This window comes from Heteronotia binoei, chromosome 21 (assembly GCF_032191835.1).
Source record: "Heteronotia binoei isolate CCM8104 ecotype False Entrance Well chromosome 21, APGP_CSIRO_Hbin_v1, whole genome shotgun sequence".
In the NCBI taxonomy this organism is placed as follows: domain Eukaryota; kingdom Metazoa; phylum Chordata; class Lepidosauria; order Squamata; family Gekkonidae; genus Heteronotia; species Heteronotia binoei.
This window is the reverse complement of record NC_083243.1, coordinates 194,494,147-194,509,367: the sequence shown is the minus strand read 5'-3', so window position 1 is coordinate 194,509,367 and position 15,221 is coordinate 194,494,147. Positions and strand designations below refer to the sequence as shown.

The 15,221-nt window shown below is 47.2% G+C and overlaps 1 protein-coding gene across 1 annotated transcript in view; it reads left to right on the top strand.

Moving 5' to 3' along the window:
• The window catches only part of ESYT3 (extended synaptotagmin 3), a 92,623-nt gene that overhangs the window by 27,180 nt on the left and 50,222 nt on the right, over nucleotides 1–15,221 (top strand). Inside the window, exons 5-6 of the mRNA XM_060262455.1 lie at nucleotides 13,331–13,397; nucleotides 13,513–13,602. Coding sequence (XP_060118438.1) covers nucleotides 13,331–13,397; nucleotides 13,513–13,602 — 157 coding nt within the window. The remainder of the gene's footprint in view (nucleotides 1–13,330; nucleotides 13,398–13,512; nucleotides 13,603–15,221) is intronic.

Here is a 15,221-nt window from a genome sequence, read left to right as displayed (position 1 = left end):
TCGAGGTCGATTCAGCCTTCCATCCTTCCGAGGTCGGTCAAATGAGTCCCCAGCTTGCTGGGGGGAAAGTGTAGATGACTGGGGAAGGCAATGGCAAACCACCCCGTAAAAAGTCTGCCGTGAAAACGTTGTGAAAGCAACGTCACCCCAGAGTAGGAAACGACTGGTGCTTGCACTGGGGACTGCCTTTACCTTTACAGTATATTTCCTTTCTTGCGGGTTGGCCATTCCTCTCGCGTATTAACTATCATAGCTGACTGAAAGCTGTGTCCTGCTACCATCTATAGTGCTGCATCTAGGACCTCCAGCCTCCAAGTGGGTGACGAAGAAGAGATACACAGGAAAAAGGTAAAGCAACAAGCTGTGTACCATGAATAAATTACTGGACACTGACTGTAATGATCAGTTTCTTAGATGTAATATAATAATACTAATATTTTTCACACACAGTAAATCAAGCATTCAGGACTGGGGCTGGGTTTTCTGCCCCCCTAGGCAGAGCCCTGCCCCTGACTTCTCGTGGGGGCAGTGTGGCAGTGGGTGTGCCCACTGCTGCACTGCCCCCCCCCAGGTCCTGGGAAGGCTGAGCAGGGTCAGGGGGGCAGCAGGTGTGCTCAGAGCCTGGCTTGGAGTGCATTTGCTGCCAAGGCACCCGGCCGACCGCACTCAGCCTTCCCGGAACCTGGGAAGGCTGGGCAGGGGTGGGGGGCAGCCACCTTCACATTTACCAGATCTGTGCTAAGCAATACTCCCTGTAAGCTGCGGAGTTCTGTGAACAAAAATTCAACTTCCTGAGCTACTGGAATTAAAGTTGCGGGTTACTGCATAAATTAGTTTGCTCTGGGGCCGTTTTTCCTGAGCTAAGACAAAAATGTGTGAGCTGGAGGCTAAAAAACTGCGAGCTAGCTCACATTAACTCAGCTTAAAGGGAACACTGGCTACAGGCCTGGGGAATGCAAAGGCGGCTGGGTGGCGCCTGCTCAGTGTGCTCTTTGGAGGTGCTGCCTGCTTCCACATTCCCCAGGGGCCCTGAAAGTGGCCAGGCGGTATATGTGCTCCTTGGAGCCTGCAGGTTGGGGGAAGGGGTGCCCTGTGGAGACCCTGTAGGTCAGGTGGTGCCCTAGGCAGCCACCTACCTGGCCTACTCCCATGCGCCAGCCATGCAACCATTTGAACAAAATAAATCACTTCAGAAACAACCAGTGTTGTAAAGTGCAAATCTTTGTCCAGTCAATATACTCGTAATCCATTAAAGTGCTTGTGCCAAGATACTTTCCTTTTGTCCCCTTGGAAGCTGATTGCTTCACAAATCTTGAGCAGCAAAAAGCATTTATTTCTCTTTTTTTAATGCAAGGGCTAAAAGGACTGACAAATTTCAAAACTGCTAGCGTGATCTTAGGATCCTTATCACTGAGCAAAAGTTTCCGGCGCATCGGGGGACAGCTGGTTGAATAAAGGCTTAATATAGCAATCCCTCATAACCTCAAAAAACCTGCATTACAGCAGAGCATGAAAGGATGTATCGATCCTGTTAAGGCCGCAAGGGCAGATCCTATCAGTGTAGAGCCCATTCCAAAATCTCCATTTTAAAACCATTGTAGGTACAATGTTCAGTCTTCCAAACAAAAAAACACTGCAATAACGTGGTATGGTACGGGGAGGGGGGGGGGATAAAGATTTTGGGAAAATAGACCCTAAAATAGGAGCATACTCTGCAGGTTCTCAGTTTCAAACTACCATGGTCAATTTCGAGGACTTGCTTTTTGATCAGAGAAAATGCTTTTGTTTTGCCCATCTCAAAAATATCAATTGGCATTCTAACTTCTATCAGTTTCTCATCCAGGGCTTCCATCCAAGTTGATCTGTGGGCAGGCTTGGTGCTAGGGCCTCGGATGCCCCAGGCCGGCACCTGCCCCACACCTCTCCACCCATGCTCCCCTGCTGCCCCATCCCCGCCTGCAGGGAGGGCAGGCATGGCAGGGGAGGGCTGGGCAGCCTTCCAGGTGAGAGCAGCCGGGTGGGATGTGTTCTCCTCCCAGCTTGGCTTACCTTGCTAGGGAAGCCGGACTCGGAGAACATGCCTTTGCCTTCAAGGTGAGAGCAGCTGGGCGGGGCGCGTACTCCTCCAAACCCGACTTCCCTTGCAAGGGAGATAGCTTTAATCCAAATATGATCTCCCCTCCTGTCTTTCATCTTTAGCTCACGCAGTTTGGAGGGGGGAGAGGGAAAGAGTGAAAAGGGAGCAGACAGAAAGAGAGAGAAATGCCAGGTGGAGAATCTCACCCAATGCGGTTTTGCAGAAAGGCCTGGAAATTATCTTGCATGCATCCCTGCACACACAGGCACGTGCACACAAACACACACACAGAGACACCAGTTCCACCAAATGAAACCACTGAGAGCCCTGCCCAGGTCCCTTTTGCCCTCCAATCTGCTATTGCAAGTCTGGGAAAGATTCATCCTGGCCTTTCTTTTTCTCCCTCATGAATACACACACACAAACACGTGCACACAAACACACACACAGAGACACCAGTTCCACCAAATGAAACCACTGAGAGCCCTGCCCAGGTCCCTTTTGCCCTCCAATCTGCTATTGCAAGTCTGGGAAAGATTCATCCTGGCCTTTCTTTTTCTCCCTCATGAATACACACACACAAACACCATACACACACACACAGGGCTTTTCACAGTGGATGGAGGTGCAACAGCTGCAATTTCAACTTGTACCCAAGGGCTCTGGCATTGAGAGAGAGAAGTGGGGATGTGTGCAAGAAAAAGACCCCCCCCACACACACACACACACAAGCGACCGGCTCCAGAAGCAAAAGGAACAAACAGCAGCAGTGGCTTCCTTTCTGACTACAGCGGGGCTCTGATTTCCTTCTCAGCAATCTCGCTGTATGGTCCCGAGGAAGGAAGGAAGGAGCCAGGAATCCCCCTCCTCCTCCTTTGCCGCTGCTGCCCCCCCTCCTCTCCCTCTTACCTCTGCCCCTCTCAACCATTCCTACCCACAAGTGACGATGCAAAGAAGTCCGCAGAGCTTGTCCCGCCCCCTCTCTGAAGGTTGCTGAGGGCAGCATTTGATTGCCGAAAGTGAAAGTTGCAGTTTGTGAACGTTTGAGTCCAGTAGCTGTATAATGGGAAGGGGGGCTGGGGGAGGGTCGTATGTTTGACACCCCTGCCTTAGAAATTGACCAGGGGACCGACCCAATTCGATTTCTTGTTGTGGCTAAGGCAGCTGCTTGAAGAAAGAGCTGCAGGCGTGCTCGCCCCCCCTTGTCGGTGTTGGTGGCGGGCAGCCACCCCCCTTAAGTTTTTGCTGCTACAAGCGAGAGAAGCAGCTGCCCAGCAGCAGGGCTGTCCTAACGCATGGGCCTGATGGGCACTTGCCCATGGGCCCCACGAGCATAGGGGCCCCATACTAATCTGTGTATGATGCAGTGCTAATAACCATTGACATTTTTATTCCGGTGAGCAGTTGTCGTAGGGGCCCAGCACACTGCTTTGCCCGGGGCCCATAAGGCTGTTAAGATGGCCCTGTTTCCGAGCATAAGCAAGTTTCTTTCGGGCTGCAAGGGAGCCAGTTAAGACCGCCCTTCGCCATCTCCAGAGAGGGAGTGGGGGGAAGAGACTTTCCAGAGGACCGGTCTTGATGCAAAACACTTCTTTTGTTGTTTAAACACAGCTGTTGTCTTTAGCTAATGATTGCCCTACGGCTGCTGGGGGTGGGGTTAGCTGGGGCTTTTCTTGCGACCCAGTATTGAAGCTAGTATGGACCGGTGGTGGGTCGCAACCCACCAAATGAGAAACGCCGCCCTATGGGAATCGGTCTCCATAGGGAATAATGGAGTGCCCAGCAGACATTTCCCTCCCCTCCCCACCCCCACCCAACTTTCTGATGACCCTGAAGTGGGGGGAGGGTCTCCAAACTGGGGGAGACACCTGGGGATTGGCGACCCTACAATGGGCATTTTAAAAATCCTGAAAGTTAAAGTAAAAAGGTTTCAGCCTGCCCAAACAAGCTGCCTCGAAGCAAAACAAAACAGAACAAAGCAGGATATGTAGAAGAGAAAACTTAGCTCTTCACAGAGCACAACAGAACACCACTGCAAGCCAGTCGGGAACCAAGATACTAATAACAGTTCATAAGATTTTCAGAAGTCCATCTCAGAACCTTCTTCACAGACGGGTCCAGACACCATCCTGCAACTTCTTATATGACCTGGCCACGTTTTCTCCGAAAATTTGTGCTTGTGAAACTTGCTAACTGATCTTAGTTGGATTGAAACAGGCTTAAAAGATGGCCTATTCCATTGAGGTGGTACTGAAGAGTCCTTTCATCAATCCAAATTCTACTTTTTGCAAGTGTTATGAACTGTTATTAATATCTTGGCACAAGCACTATAACGGAATAAAAGGACTGGACAAAGACTTTACAACATTGGTTGATTTTGTAGTGATTTATTTTGTTCAAATGGCTGATTTACTGTGTATGAAAAATATCATAGAATCATAGACTTGGAAGGGACTCCCAGGGTCATTTGTGAGTTTCCTGCATTGTGCAGGGGGCATGAAAAATATCATAGAATCATAGACTTGGAAGGGACTCCCAGGGTCATTTGTGAGTTTCCTGCATTGTGCAGGGGGTTGACCCTGGAAGGGACTCCCAGGGTCAACCCCCTGCACAATGCAGGAAACTCACAAATACCTCCCTCTAAGTTCACAGTCTCAGTGTTGCTGTCAGATGGTTAGCTCTGTTTAAAAACTTCCAAACAAGACGAACCCACCACCTCCCAAGGAAGCCTGTTCAACTGAGGAACCACTCTGTCAGGAAGGTCTTTCTAATGTTGAGCCAGAAACTCTTCTGATTTAATTTCAACCTGTTGGTTCTGGTCCTGTCTTCTGGGGCAACAGAAAACAATTCCACACCATCCTCTAAAGGACAGCCCTTCAAGGACTTGAAGATGGTGATCATATCACCTCTCAGCCATCTCCTCTCCAGGCTGAACATGCCCAGCTCCTTCAACCTTTCTTCATAGGACTTGGTCTCCAGACCCCTCACCATCTTTTTTCCCCTTCTCTGGACCCATTCCAGCTTGTCTATATTTTGCAGTAGTATTATCCACCACTATTATTATATCTAAGAAACTGATTGTTACAGTCAGTATTATTAATAATTTATTCATGGTACAAAGCTTGTTGCTTAGCCTCCAGGTGGGGCCTGGGGCTCTCCAGACGACAGAAATCAGTTCCCGTGAAGAAAATGGCAGCTTTGGAGTGTAGAATTTATGGTACTACATCCCACTGAGGTCCCTCCCCATTCTATGCCCAAATCTCCAGGAATTACCCAACCTGGAGTTGGCAGCCATAGCTGCCATGCTCATTCCTGGAGTGTGAACATGCCTAACAGTGGGCGGAGAAGCATGTTCACAGCTTCCTTGAAAGTCAGCTGACCTGGAAAAACAATCACATGATGGTTCAAGTGTTAGGTGGTTGACCGCCTAACAAAATTCAGAGATTTATTCTCGCATAGCAGAAATATATATTGTGGAGGCTGCATGCAGCCCAAGTCTCCTTCCACCACCCTCATTTCAATTAGTAAAACAAAACCCGGGGCATCCTCCTTGCACTGCAGGTTTCCTCATCCTTCATTGTATGATTTTGCAGGGAAAATGAAGCTTGCAGTGTAGTATTTTTGTGTTGCATGTTTTTGCATCAGTAGATCAGTGGGGGAGAAAGGAGCATGAGATGCAGAACTGCTGCATACTCTGCCATATCTAGTTGTGGTCTGAAAGGCAGGAATGTTCTGCTTATTTCAGATTCTCTTACAACCTTTCTCTTACAAATAATTAACTGCCAATGAGTGTTTTAAATAACTCTTGTCTTTCAGATACCTTGTGAGAGAGCCAGTTTGGTGTAGTGGTTAAGTGTGCAGACTCTTATCTGGGAGAACCGGGTTTGATTTCCCACTCCTCCACTTGCACCTGCTGGCATGGCCTTGGGTCAGCCATAGCTCTGGCAGAGGTTGTCCTTGAAAGGGCAGCTGCTGTGAGAGCCCTCTCCAGCCTCACCCACCTCACAGGGTGTCTGTTGTGGGGGAGGAAGGTAAAGGAGATTGTGAGCCGCTCTGAGACTCTTTGGAGTGGAGGGTGGGATATAAATCCAATATCTTCTTCTTCTTCTTCTTCTTGTGCAGCATCAGGGGATATGCTAACCACTTTAACATGTTGATTTTCCCTATTTAAATCTGATTATGGGGTTGCAGATACAGAATTTTTCCTATGTAAAACAGGAGCAGTGTCTTCCCCTGACTAGAAACAAGTATCCATCCAGTCCCTCTTCTATGATGCTCTCACTCCAAATCCTTTCTGTTTCGTGCTCTAGAGCTTGCAGTGATTGTTCCTCCTATCCCCTTGTCCAGCAAGTGATCCACGGCTGTTTTGCAAAACTTAAGCTAACTGCAGAAGTGTTTACAATTCACAAGAGACATTTTGACTGCTTCCATAGTAGGATGCTTTGGGCACTGTTTGTTTGTTCCTTCTCCACGGCCATTTGCAAATGTGGTTTCATGTAGCTCTCCAGGGTTTTTTTGTAGAAAAATTGCAGCAGGAACTCATGTGCATATTAGGCCACACCCCCTGATTTCACCATTGTTCTACACAGGGCTTTTTTGTAGAAAAAGCCCAACAGGCACTCATTTGCATATCAGGCCACACACACTGACCCCAACTGAGTTCCTGTGCATTCCTGCTGCAGAAAAGCCCTGATATAGCCCTATATGATGTAAGTCATGTCCAGCAAAAGTTCTGCTTCCCCCTGCAATTTCCCTTTTGTTCCTTCACCCAAAAACAGATTAATTACTTTCTATAGGGATGGCATACTTGAATCAAATGGTTAGTTCTTAGGGGAGGACCTTCTGCAGTTAAATCAGTGCTTGTTATTGTAATAATCATGAATAAATTAGAATTGATTTCATTGGCAACATTAAAAAAAATTCATCCTTCTCTTCTCCACTCCCCCCCCCACCCTCCAAAAACCAGGAAGTGATAATTAACAGATGGTTCAGCCATATCAGGGATAGGGTTGCCAAGTCCAATTCAAGAAATATCTGGGGACTTTGGGGGTGGAGCCAGGAGACATTGGGGCGGAGCCAGGAGCAAGGGTGTGACAAACATAATTGAACTTCAAGGGAGTTCTGGCCATCACATTTAAAGGGACCGCACATCTTTTAAATCCCTTCCCTCCATAGGAAATAATGAAGGATAGGGGCACCTTCCCCTCAGCCTCGCCTCAGCGCCACCGCTGCTCACTACAAGCCCCCCAGCCCTAGGCCGCCGTGCGGGGAGCCTCCCGGCACATGCCTCGCTCTGCTCCTTTGCTCGCTCGCTCATCGACGATGGGGGTCAGGGAGGGATGGCACGGGAGGCAGGGAAGGCGGAGGTTCTCTCACACCCAAGCAGGCAGCGCTGGCCCACCTGGCCAAGCGGCGGCTCTTGTCTAGCCGCCTTCCACGGCTCAAATTTCTTTCACCTCTAGCTCACACCCGGCTTAGGCAAAAATGGCCCCCGAGCAAACTCATTGATGCCAGAGCTCACCACTTTCATGCCAGCAGCTCACAAAGCGGGATTTTTGCTCACAAGACTCCATAGCTTAGAGAGGGAACACTGCTCCTCGCGCCCGGCAGCCTCTTCTTCCCCCATGTCGTGGGTTGGGACCGGGGACATGACGGGATGCGCGCGTGCGCCGCAGCAACACATGGGCCGCCGCGCCATCGTCGTCCCCCTAAGCACCAGTTCCAAGCAAACCGCAGGTGGCGAAGACAGGCAGGCAGAGAGGGGCCTTCCCCGCTCCCTCCCTCCCCGGCGCCCTCCAAGGGAGAGGGAAGGTCAGAGGAGGCTGCGCTGCTGGGAGAGGAGAGGCTCCTGGAGGCACCGGGAAACAAAGGCCGGGCAGCCCAGGCAGGCATCTGGCCAGCGCCCCCTTTTCTCCCCTCCCCGCTTCTCTTCTCCTCAACTCACGCGTCGGCGCCAAGCGGTAGGTGGAGCCCACGTCCCCCACTCCAGATCCAGGCTTCGCCAGCGCCTCTTGTCCTCCTCCTCCACCTCCTCCCGCCTGGCCGCTCGGTGGTGGGCTTTCGAGTCGGGGGGGACGAGGCTCCGCGCTGCTGCCGCCGCAGGTTGGGGTTGGTGGGCCTCTTCCTTCACCGGGGCCTGGTGGGACCGAGGAAGAGGAGACCCTCTGTCGCTCTCCTCAGGCAGCCTGTAGCTCGGGTGGTGGCCATGGCAGTGGCGGGCGGCTGCTGCTGCCTGTGCCTGGGCCGGCAGCGCTGATGTTGCTGCGGTGGTGGCGGCAGCCGGGCGCTGTGAGGGGGAAGCACCTTCTTTTGAGGCTCACAAAATGTTACCTTCTGCCGCCCAATAATAAGGACTGGGAAACGCAATGGGGGAGAGTGGCACCAAAATTGGCGCCGTTTTTTCCCTCCCACTTCCGGATTTTTGGAGAGCGGGGGAGGAGGCTGCAAATCCGGGGGTCCCCTGCCAGGGCGGGAGGGCGGGGTTGGGAAGCCTAATCAGGGACCAAGCAAGAACAGAAACTAATTGAGCTGCAAGCATAAGGAAAGGGGAGAGGAAATTAAAGGGGGAGTAGCCCTGAAAAACATACAGCTTGGAGCTGGGGGGAAAAAAGGATAACAAGGAAAACATTAGAAGGCAAGTTTGTGAATTACACCATCTGAATTCTCTGTTAAAATGACGTGAATGAATTATGACAATTCTGAATTGATGTGCCCTTAATCTCAGGCTACAGAATATAATAATTGTCAAGCAATTAGATCTCAAAGTAATCAGTCCTTGATTTGAAACAAAGTATGATTTATTGATAATCCAAGATGCTTCTATTGAGCTAGGTATTGGAACTGATACATAGTAACAGTGGAGGGCATACTTAAAGGTGGCACATCAAAGGTTTCGTAAACAAAGCTACATTCTCTAAACAATGCTGTATTCATGTGTGAATCTTCACATGGTCAATTTCTTATCTCCCCTGTGGTTTCTTTTCCTGGGACCAGGCCTGAGAACCTTATCTTTAAAGAGTAAATTCCTGCATTTGTTAGTAAAAGCGCGAGAGGCAAAAGAGGCGCGAACTACACTCTGGCTATTCCCTGCTTTGATGTGCCCAGCTTAGTTCATGGTTAGTAACATTCATGGAGCTTTACAGATATATTCAGTTAGCATCATACTATTAGCATTATATCATTAAAAGAAAGATTCACATTGCTTGACACTAATATAGAGGTGCAAAATTCAACAGCAGATAAATTCCAGCTCATTGTGTTTAGTATTACCTCTGGCTTCTACATTTAGCATTTCCCTCTCTTCCCTTCTTTCTTGAAATGAGTGCTGTGTGTACATAATTTATTTTCTGCATGAATCAAGTAAAATGTGCTTGAAAAAGTAAAGACCAATTGTTGCTCCCCATAATGGAGTTCTCCGTATACGAGCAGTGAAAGGGGGGTAGAGTTGCCTTGCCCTGTAGAGTGGGGTAATAAATACCAAGTATTTATTGCTTACAGGCTTCAGCTCTGAACATGTTACCCTCCTGCTTAATTACCCTCCTGCACTGTGATCCCTGCCTGTTTCTCATCTTGGTTGTAGATGCATATATTTTATATTGGGCGGAAATTGCACACGGTATTTAAATTTGATGTTTCTGACTAACTGGACTCAAAGTCTGAAAGTGCAGATGTGCTATAGCGTCTAGATAAGGTGGTACATGTGGAGGTGGGTACTGTGTGTTGAACCCTTATTTCCTTTTACAACATTACTGGTATGCTTGAAACAGGCTCCTTGCATATTAGAGAATCCAAGAATTGTAGGAGTTTGTAAAACTTGCCCAGTGGAGACCAAAGGGGTGGGACCTGGAAGGAAAGAATAAAATGCCTAGCTAGAAAGGGGGAAGTGTTCACTCTGGAGAGGCTGCAGTCAGAAGAGTTCTTCCTGAAAAGGCTGCAGCAGGAGGGTTCCCTCACCCAAGGGGTGGTGAATCTGTTGGCATTAGAGGAAAGAAACATTTAGTTAGTTGCATCAGGGCTATCATTTTCTTTGCAACATCTTTACTGTTTCTACCTTTCAATATTGCACTAATAATTAAAACTCTCTTGTTTATTCTTGAGCACTCAGAATAAAATTATTGTTGTTATACTGCCCTGATCCTCATGCCTCTTCAGTCATGGATAGAGGTGCTTGCAGAGAAGGAAGACAGGGGTTTGGTGGGTGCTCTAGGACGTCCCAGACAGACCCCTACCAGAGTGGTGGCAGCCAACAGGAGGTCCTCCCTGGTTAGGGTTTCCAGCCTCCAGGTGGGGCCTGGAGATCTCTCATTTTTACAACTGATCTCCAGCTGGCAGAAATCAGGTCCCCTGGAAAAGATGGCTGCTTTAAAGAGTGGGCTCTACGGCACTGTCCTATGCTGAGGCCCCTTCCCTCCCCAAATCCTACCATCTCCCAGCTCCACTCCAAAGTCTCCAGGTATTTTCTAGCCCAGGCATGGCAACCCTATCCCTGGTTCCCTGCTTGTGACAGAGTTGAATAAGAATGTTGTCATGCAATCTCAAACAACCAGTTTGGTACAGAGCAGGATGTGACGTCTATACTGAACATCTTGAATCAGAAAAAATCATGCAGATTTGACAGGAAATGCAAGTTTAGTTTAGTTTAGTTTAAACACTTTGGGAATCATGTGACATATGAGCTTCAGCTAAACTGAGTTTATTTTGCTGTGTCTTACAAGTTGCTTGTGTTTGAGCATCTACTCATCAGTTCAGAAGGGTTACTACAGCTGCCATCTCAAGCAGAGTTACACCCTTCTTAGCTAATTGAGTTTAGTGGTCTTAGAAGGGTGTAACTCTGCTTAGGATGGCACTATTGGATGATCTTTGGGTCCTTGTGAAGAAAATACTAAAAATGCAGTGGTGGTGTAACCTGCCAAATTAACACCAGAATTATAACATGTATTAACTCTTCCCATGTAGTCTGACAGCCTGATATGTTTTCAAGAACCTGTAGGTACTTTACAGTGACACCCTCTCATTTTAGGAAAATAAGTGTGTAAACATGTGTATTTTATCTCATAGTTTTTATATTTTCTCTCATAAATCACTCCAGTGTTGTTTGTAACCTTGAATAAAATTTAATTCCTTGTTTATGGTTAAGCCAGCTGACTGAATTAGTTTCATCTGAGGGGAAGAAACACATATGCACACACCTATAAGATCTATCTATCTGTCTGTCTGTCTAGACATTAACGAATGGTAGTAGAGTGTGATTCAAGTAGTGTTTGAGTCCCAACCCCAGTAGGTCTCTTCAGTGTCTAAGTGAGGGGTGGTTGAAAAAGGGAGACTGGGCTGTCCTGTCTGGTGGAGTGAGAGAGGGGAGTGAGAGAGGTAGGGTTGCCAACTCCAGTTCAAGAAATATCTGAGGACTTTGGGGGTGGAACCAGGAGACATTAGGGGTGGAGCCAAGATCAAGGCTGTGACAAGCATAATTGAACTCCAAAGGGAGTTCTGGCCATCACATTTAAAGGGACGACACACCTTTTCAATGCCTTCCTTCCATAGGAAATAATGAAGGATAGAGGCACCTTCTTTTGGGGCTCATAGAATTGGACCCCCTGGTCCAATCATTTTGAAACTTGGGAGGTATGTTGGGGAGAAACACTAGATGCTATACTGAAAATTTGGTGCCTCTACCCCCCAAAACAGCCCCCCCCCAGAGCCCCAGATACCCACGGATCAATTCTCCATTATTTTCTATGGGAATAAATCTCCATAGGGAATAACAGAGTTCCCAGCAGACATTTCCCTCCCCTCCCCCCGCTCTCTGACGACCCTGAAGCGGGGGGAGGGCCTCCAAACCAGGGGATCCCCTGCCCCCACCTGGGGATTGGCAACCCTAGAGAGAGGGGAGCTGGTGTGTGAAAGGGTCAGGGCTCTCTGTATCTTTTAAAAGAGACAAGTCAGGTAGTGAAGTATAACTCCCTGATCTTCCTGTATCCCTACATTGGGGTGTGTTCACACTACACTAAATAATGCATTTTGCAACTGGATTTTTGCTATTCTTACACAGTAAAAATCCAGTTGCAAAACATATTATTTAGTGTAGTGTGAATGCCCCCCCTGTGTGACAGAGGTTGTGGAGGGTGGTAGAGTCTGTAAGAGAGCACACCAGCCTTCATAATTACTCTGGTCACACCTTGTGACCAATATCAATGTTAAGTAAATTAAATTAAGACTTTTTATGATAACTTGAAGATTTTTTGTCTTTAATGTTAAAGGAAGCATAAAGTCTTTGGGTTTAAAAACATCTTTTTTTAATTCTTATCTTCCAACTAAATTATAGAATTTTCCAGAGTTGAATGCAAATTATAATAAATTATGAGATTTTTTTAAAAAACGGAAAGCAGTATACAAATGCATTTTATACAAAGAAAGTTCTCTGCTTTTAAGCAGTCCACTACTGCATGGTAAAAAGGTTTGTGAGTGGTAGGAAAGCAAATTGATTTGAAAATAGTTGACTCCTTCCCAAAATGAAGGGGTAAGTATTATAAAAGGATTTTGCTTCAAAACTTTTACAAACTTGATTCAAAGAAAAAACTTGCGGTTGGTTTTCTTCTTGATTGGGTTATTTGTGCAAATTCTTACAAAATTGTGCAAATTAGGCTGAAGCGAAAATAAGCCCATTTGGGCAGTTGCATTGGCCCCAACTAACCAAAGGCTGCATTTGTGGCTTGGGGGACAGGCAGCAGGATGAGGGATGGCGTGTTCACAGATATGCCCCACTGTTCGTCACTTGGGGGCAGAGCTTGCCCCCACAGCAGCCTTGGTCTAGCCTGTCCTGACCTGGGTGGGATCCTTGAGTGATCTTGGGGGCGGGCTTCCCCTTGCTAGGTCTTGAGGGTAGAGCCAGTTAGCTGCATGTCCAGCTCAGGGGCTGGCTGCTGGCTCCCATCACCACTCAGCAGTTGGCACCCAGGTGGTTCCTAGGGTTGCTGCTCCATGGTTCTTCCATGGGTTGGTGGAGTTGGGTTCCTTGGGCGGCAGGCATGATACCCAGGGATTGATCTGTCCCCATGTTGTGCCAGTTTTCCTGCTGCTGTATTCAATAAAGCCATGGCCATTTTTTCCAAACCTGGTTTATGTGTTCTGGCTTCTTTCCTCGCCATCACCCCCACCTCCACCTGGGTTTGCAAAGAAAGGTCCTAAACAGTTCTAAACATTTTGTGTCTGTTTTTTTCCTTTGCAACATGCTAAACTCTTGAAACTCTCTTTCAGTTATATAGGGGACTGTGAAATTAACATGGAAGTGTCAAAGTTCAAAGTAGGAGTGAAAGGACTACAGGTGAGTATATAGTACAATTGGCAATTATCAGACATTTTCAGCCACTTTACACAGTATACTTTACCCCCACCTAACAGTGAACTAAATACCTTATTTGTATTTGCTTTGTTTGCAGCTGTATGGAACATTGCGACTGATACTTGAGCCCCTTATAGCTGATGTGCCTTTCTTTGGAGCTGTAACCATATTTTTCATCCAGAAACCTGTAAGTTTGTTGTAGATTCCTAGTCTGGAACTAGAGCCTTGCTTACGATCACTCAGTTTTCTTGTTTGTATCATTTAAATAATTATTACACTAATTAACATTTCTATTGCCCTTTTAGCCTTCAAAGTACCCTGCAAGGCAGGCCAGTATTATTCCACATGTGGAACTGAGGCTGAGAGTGGTTTTCCTGAAGCCCATTAGCACATGTGTGACTGAAATGAGATTTAAGCTGCCAGCCTCCCCACATTGCAGCTTTTCTTCTTATCAACATATTTCATAATATAATTTTGAATTCTGCAGGGCTTTTTTTTGTAGAAAAAGCCCAGCAGGAACTCATTCGCATATTAGGCTATACCCCCTGATGCCAAGCCAGCTGGAACTATGTTCCTGTGAGTTCCTGCTCAGAAAAAGTTCTGGAATTCTGTCCTTCTTTATTTGACCAGTGTTGATTTACCAAACTTAGACGGGGTTAAACTTTCTGTAGTAGATCCAATTAAGAGTTCAGGGGTGCTCCTGGATCCAGCCGTGTTAGTGGATAGGCAAGTCATTCCTGTGGCTAGGACCACTTTATTTCAACATCTCACTTGTAAGCGAGGTCCTAAATTAAACTATAGTTATGTGCTGTGTGGGGGGCTACTTTTGAAGATGCTCCTGTTGGTGCAGAATGCAACAGCAGGCCTGCAGCCAGCTGTTTGGAACATATAATGACACTGCTGCATCAAATACTTACTTCCAGGCCCAATTCAAAGTGTTGGCTGTTACCTTCAAAGTTCTTTACAGTTCAGGACCTTCTTACTTATCAAAACGTATCTCTCATTTACACTCGTCAGACAGCTTCCTTCTCAGTGTGCCCGCCCTTAGGACTGTCTGCACGGCTACAGGAAGATCACAGGCATTTTCCATGGTGGAACTGGTTCTTTGAAATGGGCTGCCAGAGGGGGTGAGGAGGGAAAATAGATAGGGTTGCCATGTCCAAGTCAAGGAATATCTGGGGACTTTGGGGTGGAGCCATGAGACTTTGGGGCGGAGCCAAGAGCAAGGGTGTGACAAGCATAATTGAACTTCAAGGGAGTTCTGGCCATCACATTTAAAGGGACAGCACATCTTTTTAAATGCCTTCCTTTCATAGGAAATAATGAAGGATAGGTGCACCTTCTTTTGGGGCTCATAGAACTGGACCCCCTGGTCCAATCTTTTTGAAACTTGGGAGGTATTTTGGGGAGAGGCTCTAGATGCTATACTGAAAATTTGGTGCATCTATCTCAAAAAACAGCCCCCCCCCCAGGGCCCCCGATACCAGCGGCTCAATTCCCCATCATTCCCTATGAGTGTAATACAATGTAATTCCAGGTAGCGGAGATATAAAATTTATAAAGAATACAGATATACACAACTAAATATATTATTTTTTACTTAAAATACAAACATGCTACAAACTCTTGTGGAATGGTGGGAAATAGTGAGATTTGGCAATGCAGTTTGCAAAATAAAATATCAAGAAAAAGCACAAGGATCACAGCAAAAACTAAAAATATTATCTAAAAAATATAAAATGCTCTGAACCTAGGAAAACATGAAACTATTGGCCATTGCAAGCTTCACCCCCCCCCCCCCATCTA